At 40.4% G+C, this 17644-nt stretch overlaps 1 protein-coding gene across 2 annotated transcripts in view; it reads right to left on the bottom strand.

Annotated features, from left to right (window-relative positions):
- Positions 1-17644, bottom strand: part of rsrc1 (arginine/serine-rich coiled-coil 1) — a 147306-nt gene that overhangs the window by 85898 nt on the left and 43764 nt on the right. For both annotated transcript variants that reach the window (XM_061720331.1, XM_061720329.1), the window contains exon 5: positions 9447-9483. In XM_061720331.1, coding sequence (XP_061576315.1) covers positions 9447-9483 — 37 coding nt within the window. The remainder of the gene's footprint in view (positions 1-9446; positions 9484-17644) is intronic.

Here is a 17644-nt window from a genome sequence, read left to right on the forward strand (position 1 = left end):
CAATCTCCCCATAAGTATAAACACACCCATAAATTTACACAATCTGTATTCAAACATTCAAATTTCCTGAGACATATATAGCAAAAAATGTGCTGGTAAATACACAAATGTGTTTGTGTGGGTGTCTTTCTCTCGTAGAATTGTGCAATTGTTAATTCCATAGCCATCCTGATGAGAATAAAAACAGAGCAGAGACGAATAATTAAATGCAATATGCTATAACCAACCCCTGTGGGACACTTGATTAAACAAGTGTTCATGTGTGTAATTTTTCATCTAGTACTTTATACAAAACCATGAAACATGCTCACAACACAAAATCTGAAAGGTTAAGACAATAGAAAGTAAATCTTACTTTTACCGTTACTTTTTTCCCCAACACGAATATTAATACATTTTTGCCTATAATACTTGCAACACTTTGGGGGAAAAAAAAAAAAAAAAATCAATCACAAAGCTTTTACTACTTTTTAAAGTTCCTTCCCCAAACACCTAAAAACAGTCTGGTAACCACAACAGCCCAGATGCAGGTTTTGAACTTTTTGTTGATTGAATGGTCTTTTGCATCTTATGTTTGGTCCACATGACATCCATTGCTCTCAAAAGAAATTGCTGGAATACAGAACTGTCTCCCTAAAATATTTGTATTCACCGTCCACATAACTGTCTGTAAACAAATAAAAGCCACTGTGAATATAGGTATCACTGCGAGGAGACTCATACACTGGCCATTATTGATATGACGTAGTTGCACCTGTTATGTAAATCAGCTCAGTTTTGGGGCAGTTCTGCTAAACGATGGTTTAAGATCACAGGCTTGCTTGGTTATTAAATGTGGTCCTGTGTGAGTTAGAAAGAAAGTTTGCTTTATGTTTATCTACTACTCTTCTATACATCTAATTAGGAAGAGTACACACATTATTTTGTTATACATGTAACCCTTTGAGAAGAAAACAGTAATGCTGCAGTACAGTACAGTACTTGCAGAGACACTTGTTTGAAATGTATACCGATCCAGAATTGCTTTCATCTAATCTAAATTAGTTTGCATTCCTCCACATGCAGAGGGAAGAAGACTCATCTCAACACAACATCCACGCTCTTATATTGTTTACATGAATAACTGCCCATACACATATTGATTAATGTTGTTTATATATCAAACCCTCTCTTGAATAATTCAAACAATATTTTATGAAGGAGTGCATCAATCTCACCTGTAGGCGAGCCTTAAGACTGTTCAGAACACAGAATAGACCACTGCTGTATGCAAAGCAATGCGAAAAAAGGAAACACACCCTCCTTCAGTTCTGACGTTTAACATACCATATCAGCTGATCAGAATTTAGGCACTTACAAGATCTTAAATTTGGTAAACAATGTATACATTTTATATTCCGTTATTATTTATTTAATGAAAATTACAAAAAAAATAAATAAATAAAAATTTAAGCTGCAAGCAGCGATGAACGGGCCCTCGCGCGTGCAATTTTCACCAATAAAAGGTCAAGGACTCAAAACTAAGTCCGATGACACCACGCACGAGTCTTTATGTTAAACCATTCAAAAGTTATGGCAGAAAATAGGAACTCTACAATATCGACCAATCAAAAGAAGGGGCGGGGCTAATTTGCACTAATTATGGTCAAGACTCAAAACAGAGTCCGATGACACCACCCACGACTCTCTATGTCAAACCATTCAAAAGTTATGGCAGAAAATGGGATCTATCGAGCAGTTCGTTAAAGTACGACATGTGAAAATGGCATAAATTGCGCCAAAATTACACGATTAATTCAAAATGGACGACTTCCTGTCCGGTTTCGGCGCCAAGAGACTTTTCTTTAAGTTGCGCCATGTTACAGGTGTGTACCGATTTTCGTGCATGTACGTCGAACCGTATTGTGGGGCTTGAGGCACGGAGTTTTCTAGGGGGCGCTGTTGAGCAATTAGGCCACGCCCCTTTTTGACACTATTAGAATACGTAATTTTCTGCCAGGCCTGGCTTGCGTGCAAAATTTGGTGACTTTTGGGGCACGTTTAGGGGGGGAAAAAGGCCCTCATTTCTTCGGAAGAAGGAAAAAAACAAACAAACAAATTCCTACAGATACAAAAGGGCCTTCGCACTGTCAGTGCTCGGGCCCTGAAAAAGCATGTTCCTTAATTGAGTTGTTTACTGAAGCAGTTGCACTCGAGGCAAGGCAAGTTTATTTGAATAGCACATTTCTCCAACAAGGCATTTCAAGGTGCTTTACATAATAAAAATATGAAACGTGAAGAGAAAAAAAATGTAATTAAATGAAAAAAGAAGGAGCAATAGAGGCAATTGGTTTGTACATGACTTTATCAGTCTTTCATTGTCCTGGAATATGATGGCATATTTACAAGCTCATTTCTATTCATCGTGCCTTTCATCCTGTTCACTTATACACAGCTCTCTTAAGGTCCCATTGGAAGATTTTACTCATAGAACTGGATTTTGATGAGACCATCGCAACACTCCGAGTCTTTTACTGAGTCATTGTTGTGTTGCGTCACTCAAGTTCAGTCAAACGTCAGGTGTTGGACAGATGGCATCACATCTGACCCCAAAATATTTTGATATACAGACAAGGTCATGATTGATTCAATAATAATAATAATAATTAAAGCTGCAAGCAGCGATGAACGGGCCCTCGCACTCACGTCCACCGCCCCCCATAAGCATATCAGAAATGACACCACCCACGACTCTCTATGTCAAACCATTCAAAAGTTATAGCAGAAAAAAGGAACAACCAATAAGAAGAAGGGGCGGGGCTAATTCAGGCCAATGAAGGTCAAGGACTCCATACAGAGTCTGATGACACCACCCACGACTGTCTATGACAAACCATTCAAAAGTTATGGCAGAAAATCGGGACAACCAATCAGAAGAAGGGGCGGGGCTAATTCAGGCCAATGAAGGTCAAGGACTCAATACCGAGTCCCATGACACCACCCACGACTCTTTATGTCAAACCATTCAAAAGTTATGGCAGAGAAAAGTATTCTAGGGGGCACTGTTGAGCCGTTAGGCAACGCCCATTAATGCAAACCATGAAATATCAAATGTATCGCCAGGCCTGGCTTGCATGCAAGATTTGGTGACTTTTGGAGAACTATCAAATATGGACCAATCAGATGAAGGGGACGAGCGCTTTTTCGCGTCTAGCGTCGCCACGGTAACACTTTTGAAAGAGAGAAGTAATGTGCGTCGTCACAGGACAGAGACGAACATTTTGATGTAAAAAAAACACAAAAATTGCTTACTAAAATTTCGGCATATTGCCAGGCTTGAACTCCCAACCTCTGGCACCAAAGACCGCAATAATCTGGCTGAGCTAACTCTCAGCTATTCCTTCCATTTGACCTACTGGCTTAGGACAGACCAACATAGCGATAAAATGTCTGGAACTTTTTTTTCCTAATTTTTTAAATATTTGTAAGTTATAAATATTAGTAAAACCCTACTATTTTAATTATTACTTTTTCTGTAACCATTCTGCCAAGGTTGTAACCGGGCTGAGCCGGGAATATTTCTGAGGTCACCACATTACAGGGAACTGATTGGACGGGGGGCGGGGCCGTCATCACCCTACTCGCCACTGATTGGTCGGGGGCGGGGCCGTCATCACTATACTCGCCACTGATTGGTCGGGGGGCGGGGCCGTCATCACCCTACTCGCCACTGATTGGTCGGGGGCGGGGCCGTCATCACCCTACTCGCCACTGATTGGTCGGGGGGCGGGGCCGTCATCACCATACTCGCCACTGATTGGTCGGGGGGCGGGGCCGTCATCACCCTACTCGCCACTGATTGGTCGGGGGGCGGGGCCGTCATCACCCTACTCGCCACTGATTGGTCAGGGGGCGGGGCCGGCAGATGTTTGAATCAGGAAGCGGGAGTCAGCGCGAGAGCGACTGGCGGCTCGCGGCGATTTTATTATAAAAAAAGGACAACCAATCAGAAGAAGGGGCGGGGCTAATTCAGGCCAATGAAGGTCAAGGACTCCATAAAGAATCTGATGACACCACCCACGACTCTCTATGTCAAACCATTCAAAAGTTATAGCAGAAAATCGGGACAACCAATCAGAAGAAGGGGCGGGGCTAATTAAGGCCAACGAAGCTTAAGGACTCATTACAGAGTCCCATGACACCACCCACGACTCTCTATGTGAAACCATTCAAAAGTTATGGCAGAGAAAAGTATTCTAGGGGGCGCTGTTGAGCCGTTAGGCCACGCCCATTAATGCAAACCATGAAATATCAAATGTATCGCCAGGCCTGGCTTGCATGCCAAATTTGGTGACTTTTGGAGAACTATCAAATATGGACCAATCAGATGAAGGGTGGGTGCGCTTTTTCGCGTCTAGCATCGCCATAGTAACACTTTTGAAAGAGAAAAGTAATGCGTGTAGTCGCACGATGGAGACGCACATTTTGGTGTATAACACACCTGGGTGCACGTTACGGTTCGGCCTGAATTAACTGCCGAAGGAATGGCATAAATTGCGCCAAAATTACACAATTAATTCAAAATGGCTGACTTCCTGTTCGGTCTCGGCCATGGCTCCAAGAGACTTTTCTTTAAGTTGCGACATGATACAGGTGTGTACCGATTTTCGTGCATGTACGTCAAACCGTATTGTGGGGCTTGAGGCACAAAGTTTTCCGGGGGGCGCTGTTGAGCCATTTTGCCACGCCCATTAATGCAAACCATGAAATATCAAATTTATCGCCAGGCCTGGCTTGCATGCCAAATTTGGTGCCTTTTGGGGAACTATCAAATATGGACCAATCAGATGAAGGGGGGGTGCGCTTGTTGGCATCTAGCGTCGCCACGGTAACACTTTTGAAGGAGAAAAGTAATGCGTGTAGTCGCAGGATGGAGACGCACATTTTGATGTATAACACATCTGGGTTCACGATACGGTTCGAGCTGAATTAACTCTCGAAGGAATGGCATATATTGCTCCAAAATTACGCAATTAATTCAGAATGTTCAAAATGGCCGACTTCCTGTTCGGTTTAGGCCATGGCGCCAAGAGACTTTTCTTTAAGTTGTGACATGATACAGGTGTGTACCGATTTTCCTTCATGTACGTCAAACCGTATTATGGGGCTTGAGGCACAAAGTTTTTTCTGTCGAACCAATCAGATGAAGGGTGGGCGCGCTTTTTGGCGTCTAGCGTCGCCACGGTAACGCTTTTGAAAGAGAAAAGTAATGCGTGTTGTCGCAGGATGGAGACGCACATTTTGATGTATAACACACTTGGGGGCACGTTACGGTTCGGGCTGAATTAACTTTCGAAGGAATGGCATAGTTTCGCCAAAATGACACGACTAATTCAAAATGGCCGACTTCCTGTTCGGTTTCTCGACATGACGCCCAGAGACTTTTGTTTAAGTTGTCCCATGATACAGGTGTGTACCGATTTTCGTGCATGTACGTCAAACCGTATCGTGGGGCTTGAGGCACAAAGTTTTCAAGGGGGCGCTGCTGAGCCATTTTGCCACGCCCATTAATGCAAACCTTTAAATATCAAATTTTTCGCCAGGCCTGACTAGGATGCAAAATTTGGTGACTTTTTGGGCATGTTAAGGGGGGCAAAAAGGCATTCACTTTGTCAGGAAAATAATAATAACTAGAAAATTTCTGGAAATTTTGATATGGGCATGCCCTACTGCCCATTCGTCCCCTCTTGCTGCTTTGGTTTGGGGCTGTAGTGGTTGTGTTCGGGGTGGTTCTATGTCAGTTTGAGGTGTTTTTACGCTTGTATTTCATTCATTCCTGTGCTCCCAATAGTTATTAATGGGGCGCGCTTTTTGGCATCTAGCGTTGCCACGGTAACGCTTTTGACTGAGAAAAGTAATGCCCATCGAGGCAAGATGGAGACGCATCTAACGATGTATGCCGTGCATGGGTGCACGTTCCGGTTCAGGCTACGTTAACGGATAGGTTTTTTTTTTCACCATGGTACAAAACCCCATCCGAATGAATGGGGCCATTTGGCCTGGATTTTGACATAAAATTTCCTTAATTCCCAGCTTCATGAAATTTGAGTATGTTGAATTCCACAGCGTGCCGAGTCAGGGGACATTTGTACGATGTCTCTACGATAACCTGTTGCCTAGCAACAAGCGTCCAAATTCAAACAGAAATAAAAAAAAAAAATGAAAGGTCAATATCGCGAAAACTGTAGTAATTAGCATAATGAGGTTGTAGGGGCCGTTACTGCCAATCGGGCCGAGTGTTTGAAAGTTTCAACCATGTCTCTACGATAAAGTTCGGCCGAGCAATAAGCGTCCGAATTTTCGCCTTTTTTTTTGCTTTTTGGCATCTAGCGTTGCCACGGTAACACTTTTTACTGAGAAAAGTAATGCCCATCGAGGAACCATGGAGACGCATCCAACGATGTATGCCATGTATGGGTGCATGTTCCGGTTCAGGCTATGTTAACGGATAGGTTTATTTTTCACCATGGTAAAAAACTCCATCCGAATGAATGGGGCCATGTGGCCTGGATTTTGACATAAAATTTCCTTAAATCCCAGCTTCATGAAATTTGAGTATGTTGAAGTCCACAGCGTGCCGAGTCGGGAAACATTTGTACCATGTCTCTACGATAACCTGTTGCCTAGCAACAAGCGTCCAAAGTCAAATGGAAAAAAAAAAAAAAAAGAAAGGTCAATATCACAAAAACTGTAATACTTGGCATAATGAGCTTGTACGTACCTTTAGGGACAATCAGGCCGAGTGTTTGAAAGTTTGAACGATGTCTCTACGACAAAGTTCGGCCGAGCAATAAGCGTGGGAATTTTCGCCTTTTTTTTTGCTTTTTGGCAACTAGCGTTGCCCCGGTAACCCCTATTACGGAGAAAAGTAATGCCCATCGAGGCATGATGGAGACGCATCCAACAATGTATGCCATGCATGGGTGCACATTCCGGTTCGGGCCGCATTAACGGACGAAAAAAAGTGCGGAATAAGAATAATAATAAAAAGAAAAGGGAAACCTTTTCTAGATACTAATATATCGCCTTCATTTTCATGTTTTTCCTCGTTTTTCCGGCCGTGTTTTAGTTTTTGGGGATTTTTTTTTTCCACATCAGAGCGGGGTCATGCTGTACACCCGCTGGTGCGCAGTGGGACTTTTGCGACTTTAGCTTGTTAGCAAAATGCTAGCAACATTGCCCTTTGGGCCATTCTGGACGATTGCAATATGGTCATGCCATTACTTGGCATGCCCATAATAATAATAAAAATTCCTACAGATACAATAGGGCCTTCGCACTGAAGGTGCTCGGGCCCTAATAATAATAATAATAATGACTTGGATTTATATAGCGCCCGTCAAGGCACCCAGAGCGCTTTACAGAGATCATTATTCATTCATACACATCCTCACTGGTGGTGGTAAGCTACGTTTTGTAGCCACAGCTGCCCTGGGGCAGACTGACGGAAGCGTGGCTGCCATATCGCGCCTAACGGCCCCTCCGACCACCACCAACATTCATACACATTCAAACACATTCACACTCAATGACTGCGTCCAAGTCCTGTGGCTGCACAACATGCCTAAATCATTGCCACCACCACCCTTGACAGTTGGTATGAGGTGTTTCTGCTGTGTTTTTTTTTTTTTGCCAAACACAGCACTCTCCAATCTCTTAAAATCTCCAATGGTTTCTCACTGTCCAAAGAACATGAATAAAGAAGTCTTATGGTTTGTTCACATCTCACTTTGCAAACTTAAACCATACTGCCATGTTTTTTGTTTTATAAGGAAACAAACTTTCTGTTTTAATCCTTCCAAACCAGCCAAACTTTTGTCTTTAGTATTGTACTTAAATAAATATTAACGCTCCTATAAAGTAAAATACGTGGCTTCTAGATTTCTCTCAGTCTCAGTTTGTACAACCATCACTATGTTGATGTTGGGCAAAAACTGCCCCAATAAGCTCATTGGTGATGTCTTTTTCCACTGGCATTATGTTAATCTGAACCTCAAATGTTCCAGATCAGTAGGCTAAATGCCAATGCCAATGATCAATTAATCAAGTACACTCAATTGAGCAGCTGGCTGGAAAGCAATTTTTGATAAATATAAACAATAAATAACAATAAATGTAAATGCTTACTGCATTTCTGAGCAGTTAGCTTGGATTCATCTTTTCAACACATTACATCTGCATTTTGGCTTAGTTTTTGATCATTAATAACACTGTCTCAAGTGTCAGGTCTTGCTTTTTACATTAACTTGTGTTCAAGGTTATTTTTAAGGCCTTGTTAGACGAGGTGATTTTTAACATTTCCTGATACATAAAACCTATGACTCAAAGAGGGTATACTTACTCTATCACACAGCTCTATATTTGAAAATACCAATTCAGTTTTTTTTCATAGCAATTCATTTTACTTCAAAAGCACCAATACACAACAAAGTAATCTCAAAGTATTTCACCGACAAAGCATAGAAAGTTTATAAAATTGAAAACCACTTAAACGAAAGTCGTAAACTCTTTGAACAACAGCGTAAAGGAACACTTCTGCAACTGTGCTCTATAATGTTATAATTGGGTTTCAACTTTATGAGATCTGCTGCACAGAAAGAGTGGAGAAATACTAAGAATGGTTTGAATTTCGAGGTCAGACATTTGTGTGTCATATTCAGGGTCATTTGCGTAACGCATGGCGGGGCGAGGGTCATTTGCGTAGGGTAGTGGGAACTGTGGTTTAGTATGCAGGGAGGCAAGGGAGGGAGGGCATGTGACATCCACAGAGAGCTGGGACCCTCTCTGACCCCTGTATATAATTCATTCCCTGGAATATGAGGCACATCAAACCTTGGTTTCTTCCCACCCAAAAAGAGGAGAGAAAACCTTTCCACTTTGTTGCACTGTACTCTGACCCCATATTAAAGCAAGCAGCGAGAGAAACCCAGGAAACGTTGGTTATTAAATTTTCAGGGGTGTCCCGGGAGAGCATTTCCAGCTGGTCCACAATTCATGGATAGAAGAAAACTGAGGAAAGGCCCATGCTGACAGTAGGAGCGATAGGGGAGAGAAGACGGGGAGTCTGTGTCGGAATAAAGCTTGGAGAAAAAAAAAAAGAAAAAAAAGACTCCTTTCATCCAAGAATGTGCAAACAGGTATGCACGAAAGCAAAACCACAATAACACACTACCTGCTAAAATGAGGGTGTGTGTTGGGGCAAAATTGAGGATAAATGCAATGTTAATATGAAAGCTGGACCAGGCCCTATGGGAAGCACTATCCTCAATCTGTCCCTGTTTTCTCTGTCTCTCTCCCCCTGCCTGTGAGCTGCAGGTATTCGGCTCCAAATGCAGCGGTTTCATTAAGAATGCAGATATCAAAGTGTGGAAGTGTGTGTGTCTGTATGTGTGCAGAATAAAACTTACCAGATGTTCTAATCTGGCTTTGATGTTCTCGGCGTCCCTAAAACACAACACATTAGAAAAAGTCATTAAATAAATTCATTTTTTTCAAGACGTATACGCATACAAACACATAAAATACACAGATAAAGTCCCAGGTGCTGTCCTGAATTAATTTCACAAGCTTTTAACACGTTTAAATGGAAAACCTCATTTGGCTGATTCTGAGTAACTGGATAATGGCGCCGACTTCTTTTTGTTATTAAACTAAATCATTCTTCTATTCATTCTTAGGTTCAGCGAAATAATTTTAGAATGAAAGATTTAAGAAAAATTGCATCTCAGCATTTCAATATCAAAAACTTGTATCTTAAAATCTTTCTGCAGGAATCAACACCCCAATAAAGCTAAAGAAGAATGTTTTGTTGTCAATATCTTACCGTTCATAAACAAATTATATATGTTATAATAAGTAAGATTCAGTAATTATCAAAGCTATAAACATATTTGAACTATAATCACATAAAATGATTTTGATGACATTTACCAGATTTGTGCTATTTAAAAGTAAAGAAACACTGGGGAGTTATCCTATTTCTTAGCCTTAAAGACTGAAATGCTGAGAGAATTTCCATACTTTTGCATCCGAACCAGACAGAGGTTAACTAATATTGTCACTGCACTGCTAGCAGTCATAATAATAATTTACGACTACAAAGAAAGAACTGGGAGCTTATTATCAGTGAATTAATAAAAAATGTGTATATGATTATTAGGGTAGCAACTGCAGAGAGGCGAGCTGAGGAATTGGTGGAGGAGTGGGGAGCAGTCTGCTTTAAAAAAAAAAAAGAGCAAATTGGCAGTAAATAATAGATGCTATTTTGGCACATTTCAAATTTGCAGCAGTGGAAATCAAAAGATCAAGAGAACACAAATAGACCCCCGTCTCCAGTCCCAGCACCCCTCATCCAACTCTGGCCTCCATTACTGACAACTCCACCCAGGCTGTGGCGTTTTACAGTGTGATGCGTGTCTGTGTGTGCGTTTGTGTGTGTGCTGGGATGGAAGAAGCTTTATCGACAGGCTTCAGTTGCTAATGCAGCTGGCAGAATTGCAGGGTAAATCTACACCATCTCTAAAATTACATACTGTCTAATCCATCCCACTCTCCAAGTCCCTATGCCTCTGTTCTTCTATCCATCTTTCCATCCATCTTTCTATCTATCCATCAGGCCATGTCCTGTGGGCAGTGTGACCACAAAGCTATCCCAAATCATCAATCGTTTTTCTTTTTTTAACTAATGATATGTAAGAGTAACAATCAAACATAAATATTTTAAAAAGTGAAAAGAAAAAACAGGAGAATGGAAAACAGTCCCAAAGAAATTAAGATTCTACTATTCTGTGATTTGTCAGTGAGTCACAAGCAGACAAGTCAACCACTTAAGGCAAACTTCATCTAGCTGTAATTACATTACATTCTGACAAACACCCCGCCACATTCATTATACATGACGGGCAAACGGCAACCAGACAGCAAGACATTTGTTACCGTGGTGACAGTGTGTGTAATCCGCTAATGAAGCACAATTAGCGAGAAACAATCTAACACAGGGGAGACGCAGCGCTCAATCCCTCCTCCTCCAGTCATTGCCTTTTTCTTTTTTCCTTCTCATCTCATCTCTAACGGTCCTTTTCATAACCTCATCTGTTTTCCTCCGTTTCATTTTTCTGATTCAACCTTTATTAAGCTGTTCACATGCATTTAATCTCCTGCTCTTTTATCTGTTGTTCTGACTTCATCAAGGGCAAATTGTCCAGCGCTGTCCACACCAGGGCTGAAGGCAGTGCCATTAGACACAGAGCTCTCTCTCTCACTCACTCACACACAAACACACACACACATATGCACACACAAACCATTTTTACATCCTCATCTCTTTTCAAAACATCATATAATCTGCTGCGGTCTTCAGGGACTGAGTTTTCCTCTTCTCCCATCTCCATCTTCACTTCCTCTCTCCGTACACTGCGCCTTCAACACAGAGGCAGCATCGATTTCTGAATTACGCCACAATATTAAATAATTAATATACTTGCCATGATTGATGTTTTGCATTAGGCCAATATTAGGTTATCAATCAAAATCCACTTGGTTTAATGTAATAATATTGAAAATGTGTCAGTGCCTGTTCATCCAATTTGTAGTGGAGGCAAGCCAGATAGTAATGGTTGTGTAGCACAAGGCCTCAGAGACACTATGGCCTGCTTACAACATCCACAGGAGCACATTATAGCCCCGGCACACAGCAGGAGACAGAGGGAGGGGAGCAGTGGGAAGGCAGATGAAGTGCAGACGTGGAAAGACAAGGATGAAGCAGACACACAGTGATTTGTGATACCTCGGGACAGACTTGGCATATTGAAAAGGTATTGCAGTCACGTGATACATTTATGTTAGATTTTTGTCATGAAAGTGAACTAAATACCACATTAAAAACGTTTCATTTCTATAGAGTAACAATACATCATTCAGCATATAATAGAATATAATGTTACAGGTTATAACTGCAGTGCACTAATGATATAGCTCAGTTTAGAAAGGTTTGTGGTTACTTTTTGGCCAGTCTTTATCTGCTATACTAAAATCTAAATTGTTTTCCCAAATGCAAACTGCTCTGGACATGTTTGCTTAAAGAAGGGAATATAAAACAACTTAGTTATGACTTGAAATGGGAAACATATGTTAGAGTACTTTTTGACATCGAGAAATCAAGAAAATAAAACTACTAAGGATAATAACAGTGACTTTGTTACAGTTAAGTAAGACGCTATTCAGATACCATCAATTGTGTTTTCTACACCTGTGTCTTTTCCCACAGTAAAGTAATAATTACATCTTCAAAAAAGAAACAAAAAAACTGATGTCAGTCACAAGAGTAACACATCTCAAACGGCAACATCTCATTGTGTCAAAGACTCCTGCTAGCCATTTTAGTAGGGTGTCATTTTCTGAGATATCAACACGTTGTCTTTTTATGAACTTTCATTTTAACTTGGAGAGCAATGATTTAGAAAAATTGTGGGACTAAAAGTTGTGATTTTTAGGTCCTATTCAGACTTGCATTAAAGTGGGTCCAAAGCAATCCCATTACAAGCTTTTCTGACTCTAGAGCCAAACAAACACATGTATAATTTTTGCTTGCTACACACGTCACACACCAAATCTATTAAACGGAATACCTCCCCTTCTTTCTTTGTCCTCTCCTGTTTATAAATTACGGAGCCCCTCTGGTGACATTTGAAAAAAATAAAATAATGCGTGGCCACGAGTTAATATCTCATGGCCACAAGTTATTAATGCGTGGCCAGAAGATATTAATGCTTGGTCACGAGATATTAACTTGTGGCCACGAGTCAACGTCACATTACACATTTCTTTACACACACTACAACACATCACACACTCACCAAACTGCACCCATCACTGTTTAGTCTTTTCTTTCCTACTTTTTCACGTTCCATTTTCGGTGATCTTTACGGAGCCCCTTTGGTGGCATGAAAAAAATAAAAAATAAAATAAATAAAATGTAAAAAAAAATAATGCGTGGCCAAACATTAATAACTCGTGGCCACTAGGGGTGGGCAAAAATATCGATATGGCAATATATCGCGATACTTTTCCAGCCGATTCAATATCGATATTAAAAATTTGAATATTGATTTTTTTTGTATTTTTTTTGTATTTTTTTTTTTTAATCCCCGATTTTTTTCCCATTATATCACCCGGTGCTCCTACCTAAGTGACAGTCCTGGGCATTGCCACTCTCTACCAACCCTGGGAGGGCCCTGCACTGAGCTCAGGTTTTATTTCACGTTTTATTTCATTTTATAATTTATTTTTTATATAACACAATTGCCTGTCCTTAAAAAATGAAAAATAATGGACAGAGGTTTATTTATTCATGGATTTATATCTATACTGACTGATCACTGTGCCTGTCCTTGGTTTTAGTACCCATCTTTCTTGTGTTTATTATCATTTGCCACATAATTAAAGCAACCTCATACTAAATTTAATGTTAATTTCATATGATGTAAATAATATGAAAAACATATACAAATAAGTTGTAACTTTAGCTTGTATAGTTATAATAAAACATTATTTTGACTCAGTTTGTCCCATGAATTGTCACTATAATCTGATGAACGTGCAACTCGGATTTTAAGATCCATCACTATCATCTGATGTACATATATACAACTTGGATTTTAAGATGTGTAATGCATTTTTAAATTTTTCGGTGAACTATGTAGAATATAATAATTGGGATATCGCATAATCGGGATATCGCAATGTGTATCGTAGCTCAAGTATCGTGATGCTTATCGTATCGTGAGGTCCTTCCCAATACCCACCCCTAGTGGCCACGAGATAATTAATGCATGGCCAGGAGATATTAACTTGTGGCCACGTGTTATTAACACGTGGCCACGAGTGAGATATTAACTTGTGGCCACGTGTTATTAACGCGTGGCCAGGAGATATTAACTTGTGGCCACGCATTATTTTATTTTTTTGAAATGTCTCCAGAGGGGCTCCGTAGATCTTAGCCCTCTTTGGCATAATTTTTTATTTCAATTCTTTTCTCACTTTTTTTCTTAAGGGACCAATAAAATATAGTAAACTGCTAAGAGGGCTGGTGAAGGAAATACACGCACGCACACAATCATGCACACGTACACAAAAAAAACCTTTGTTTGAAAATTAAAATGTGTATACAGTATATGCTTTAGGTTTTTCTAAACTTGGTATTAACCATTAACAAGGGGGAAAAAAAATAAAAATGTTTGCTCGCAAATACCAAACTCAGTGGTAATTATTAATGAGGCAGCAACTGGAACTAACTAGGTGTAACTACACGCAAATATTTTTCCAAACTTTAGTCAACAAAGGATGTGGGTAAACGGGAAGAAAAAAAAAAACTTTATTGCTGTCGCTTGGGCAGAATTAAATGAGTAATCTAAGCCAAAATGTGTTCTGACTATGAAGTAAACGTGGCATGTGTGTATGTTTTTTAGGTCTCACGTGATGTGGTCAGGTTTAGGCACTATACAAAGATACTGAAACAAATAAAGAAAGGAAAAATCCCTTCACACATCTTAGATCCTTTATACACTGAAAAAATAACTCAAGGAAAAAAAAGGGTAATAACAGTGGATAATCTTCTGGAGAATTAACTGCAAGTAAATGAGACTATTTGACTGTGTATATTATATCTGTATACTGCTTTCCACTATAGCTACTCGATATGGTGGACACTTTCAGATATATGTTACATTGATATTAACACAAAAGCGATCGTTATCTGCTACTCTCAACCTTACATTGTAAAGGTACCAGCCATTTATATGGTGTACAGTCTGTACTCCAGTGCTCTTTAGGCATACAGTATTTGAACACCACCCTCCTCACTTTTTATTATATTTAGTCAAAAAAAAAAAACAACTTTGTCTGAAGTCATGTAAACTGCAAATCAGAATGTTACTGTTGAAGCTATGGCATTGCAAGCACTGGCAATGACGTTTTGCATTTCCATCCTTCAGACTGTTGGATGGCAGCTTTGGAAATCTGGACCTATTATGAAAAACACATTTTTTCTTGCTTTAACATATATAAAGTGGTCTCCCCTCAACCTGCCAACTCAGAAAAGGAGGAAAGCAACCAAATTCTGCAGTGTCTGTACAGCCGTCCGGATGAGCCGTCCAGTGTGATGTGACTTCTACGAGCCGTTCAGATTCTGCTCCCTTTCGTTACGTAACGAAAATGCAAACCACACCCACAACTAAACACCGTGTAACTGCATGAGAGCGTCCGACTATCGCGTTGCACTGCGTGACATCGGACACTCTCTGTCCATCTCCCTCCAGCCAGCTTCCACTTTATTGAGGTTTTTGTAGTAAAATGAGGAGGTATCATAGAGATAACTTCTCGTTTCAACTAACTGGATCAGCCCTTCCTCATCCATGACTGTTTCCTACGGCGCTTTCAACCGGCTTTCAACGCAAGCATTTTTTCGCAGCGGTGTATCGCGTCAGGTAGCCAATCAGCATTATCATAGCCTCCCCGCCCACTCAGAATCCCGCATAGAGAATGAGGTTAGAGAATGGGAAGATAAAGACATGGCTCAGAGGCAGAATTTCTAATTTATTTAGCGAAAATCAAAAGCTTGTTTTTAAGACATTCAAGGCCTGTTCATTAGATGCCATAATAGGTCCCCTAGAGCTCAACAACTTTGTCTGAGTTCATCACTGGTGCGATGATCTTTTACCTTTGCACTCGTGCCCTGCTATCATTTGTTGGTAAAACCGTCTTTAAGAGGTATTGAAAACAAATAAATACAGAAAGGCACTATTGAAATCTATACAGGGGGGGATCTGACGGAAGTGGTGGAGTCCAACGCATGCATGGGGTTGTAGAATAGGCAAAAAACATTGTAATTTAAAAGAGACTGCTCAACTTCCTTTCAAATAACCAAAGTAAAAAATACACAGTTTTCAGACATGTTAGTGGGGTATGATCGGTTATTCATGTTTTGCATGACAAGGACCTTGAAAGTGGAGAAATTCCATGATTACCTCTTGGACACCATCCTTTGTCCGTGCCTATCGTTCTGTTAACTTTGAAAGAGCTACGAGCCATGAAGACAGAGAGCCTGACGAAGAATGGTAAGTAAGCAAATGAGAGTAATGTACTGTTGTTCCAGGAAGCAGTAATTAGTTATCCGTGGTCAATTACGTAAAACTAGACAAACAAGTGTGAGTGTTAAACTGAGCCCTGGCAAGGTCAATACTGACCAATTTAACATGGTTGCTGAATCCATCACACTGTCTGCTCTCCTGCTTCCTTTTTCCCGCTCTTTTTTCCCCTCCCTCACTTGCTTTGCTGCTGTTCACCCCAATGTTTTTTTCTTGTTGACTCTTCACTGCATTCTTTATGCCTCAATCACTCAAAGTACACATTTTGTTTCACCATGTCCAAACTCTTTTTGTTCCCTTCTCCCTAATGATCTTTAAGTTGCTGCCTCACCTTAGTTCATCTCTTTTGTTTTGTCTTTCCTACATGCCTGTCATTTTGCCCTCTCCCAATCACCAGCCTCTCTCTCCTTCTCTCTCTCTCCCTCCCTCACCCAACCCCTCACCCTTGCAAGCCCCTGCACTCCTGCTAGCAGACAATTAATTACAGAGCTTGCACCAGATGAGTTGTCATTTGTGGTCAAGTTTCTAATAATTGCATTAGATCTTCAGTTTGCTCTTTCCCTCTCTCTCTTTCTTTTTGATTCTCTTCCTATCTTTAGTTGAACCACCTCGCCCCCCCACCCCCCACCCCTTGACATGGCGGAGATGAATATCTTTAGTCAGTCAATAGAGGCGACAGAGGGACTTAAAATGCAGAGGCAGTCATTTGATTTCCAGCTAACAGAGCTGCCCATTAGCCCGGCTCTCATCAGCCATGCATTACCTCTCAGACCTGCTGTCCTGAAAGTGAAAGCCTTAACCCTTCACCAGACACACTATTGGCCAGTTTCATGATGCAATACACCAAGCATACTTTAATAGGCTCCCTTTCACTTTAGCCGTCTTCTATAAATGACTGCAATAAATTAAGTTTACCCTTTGAGGAATAACACTAATGGGGCTGTAAAAGTTATAAATACATTTAAATCATTTTTGTGGCATTTTCCTTTTAAATAACACAATATCCAGGATTTTGCAACTAAGCAAACAAATTACTGTAGGCAATGACTAATTAATAAGGTTCATGTGTATTCCATGAAAATAGATGAGAAGTCAAATACACAAGTTTACAAAAACAAAACGTCTCAACAGATGGGTTAACCAACAGAAACTTCAAAATATGTGCCCACAGATTTAACATTGCTAAGACAGCATTCAAGGTTGCCATTAACTTTGAATTGTATTAACAATTAATATTTTTTTTTTTTTTTGTCATTCATTATTTGCTTGATCATCGGTTTTTATTGGGTCTTTTTTGCTTTACCTGAGCTACAAAAAAAAAGCCTTTGCAACCTTAAACTTTAACCTGGAATTATTTAAGGGAGAGGACAAGTAGCCAAGGATGGCAGGACAACGCAACACAATGAAAGAGACATCATTCATAAGAGTGTGTGCGTGTGTGTGTGTATGTATGTGTGTGTATC

This window comes from Cololabis saira, chromosome 4, assembly GCF_033807715.1.
Source record: "Cololabis saira isolate AMF1-May2022 chromosome 4, fColSai1.1, whole genome shotgun sequence".
Taxonomy (NCBI): Eukaryota; Metazoa; Chordata; class Actinopteri; order Beloniformes; family Belonidae; genus Cololabis; species Cololabis saira.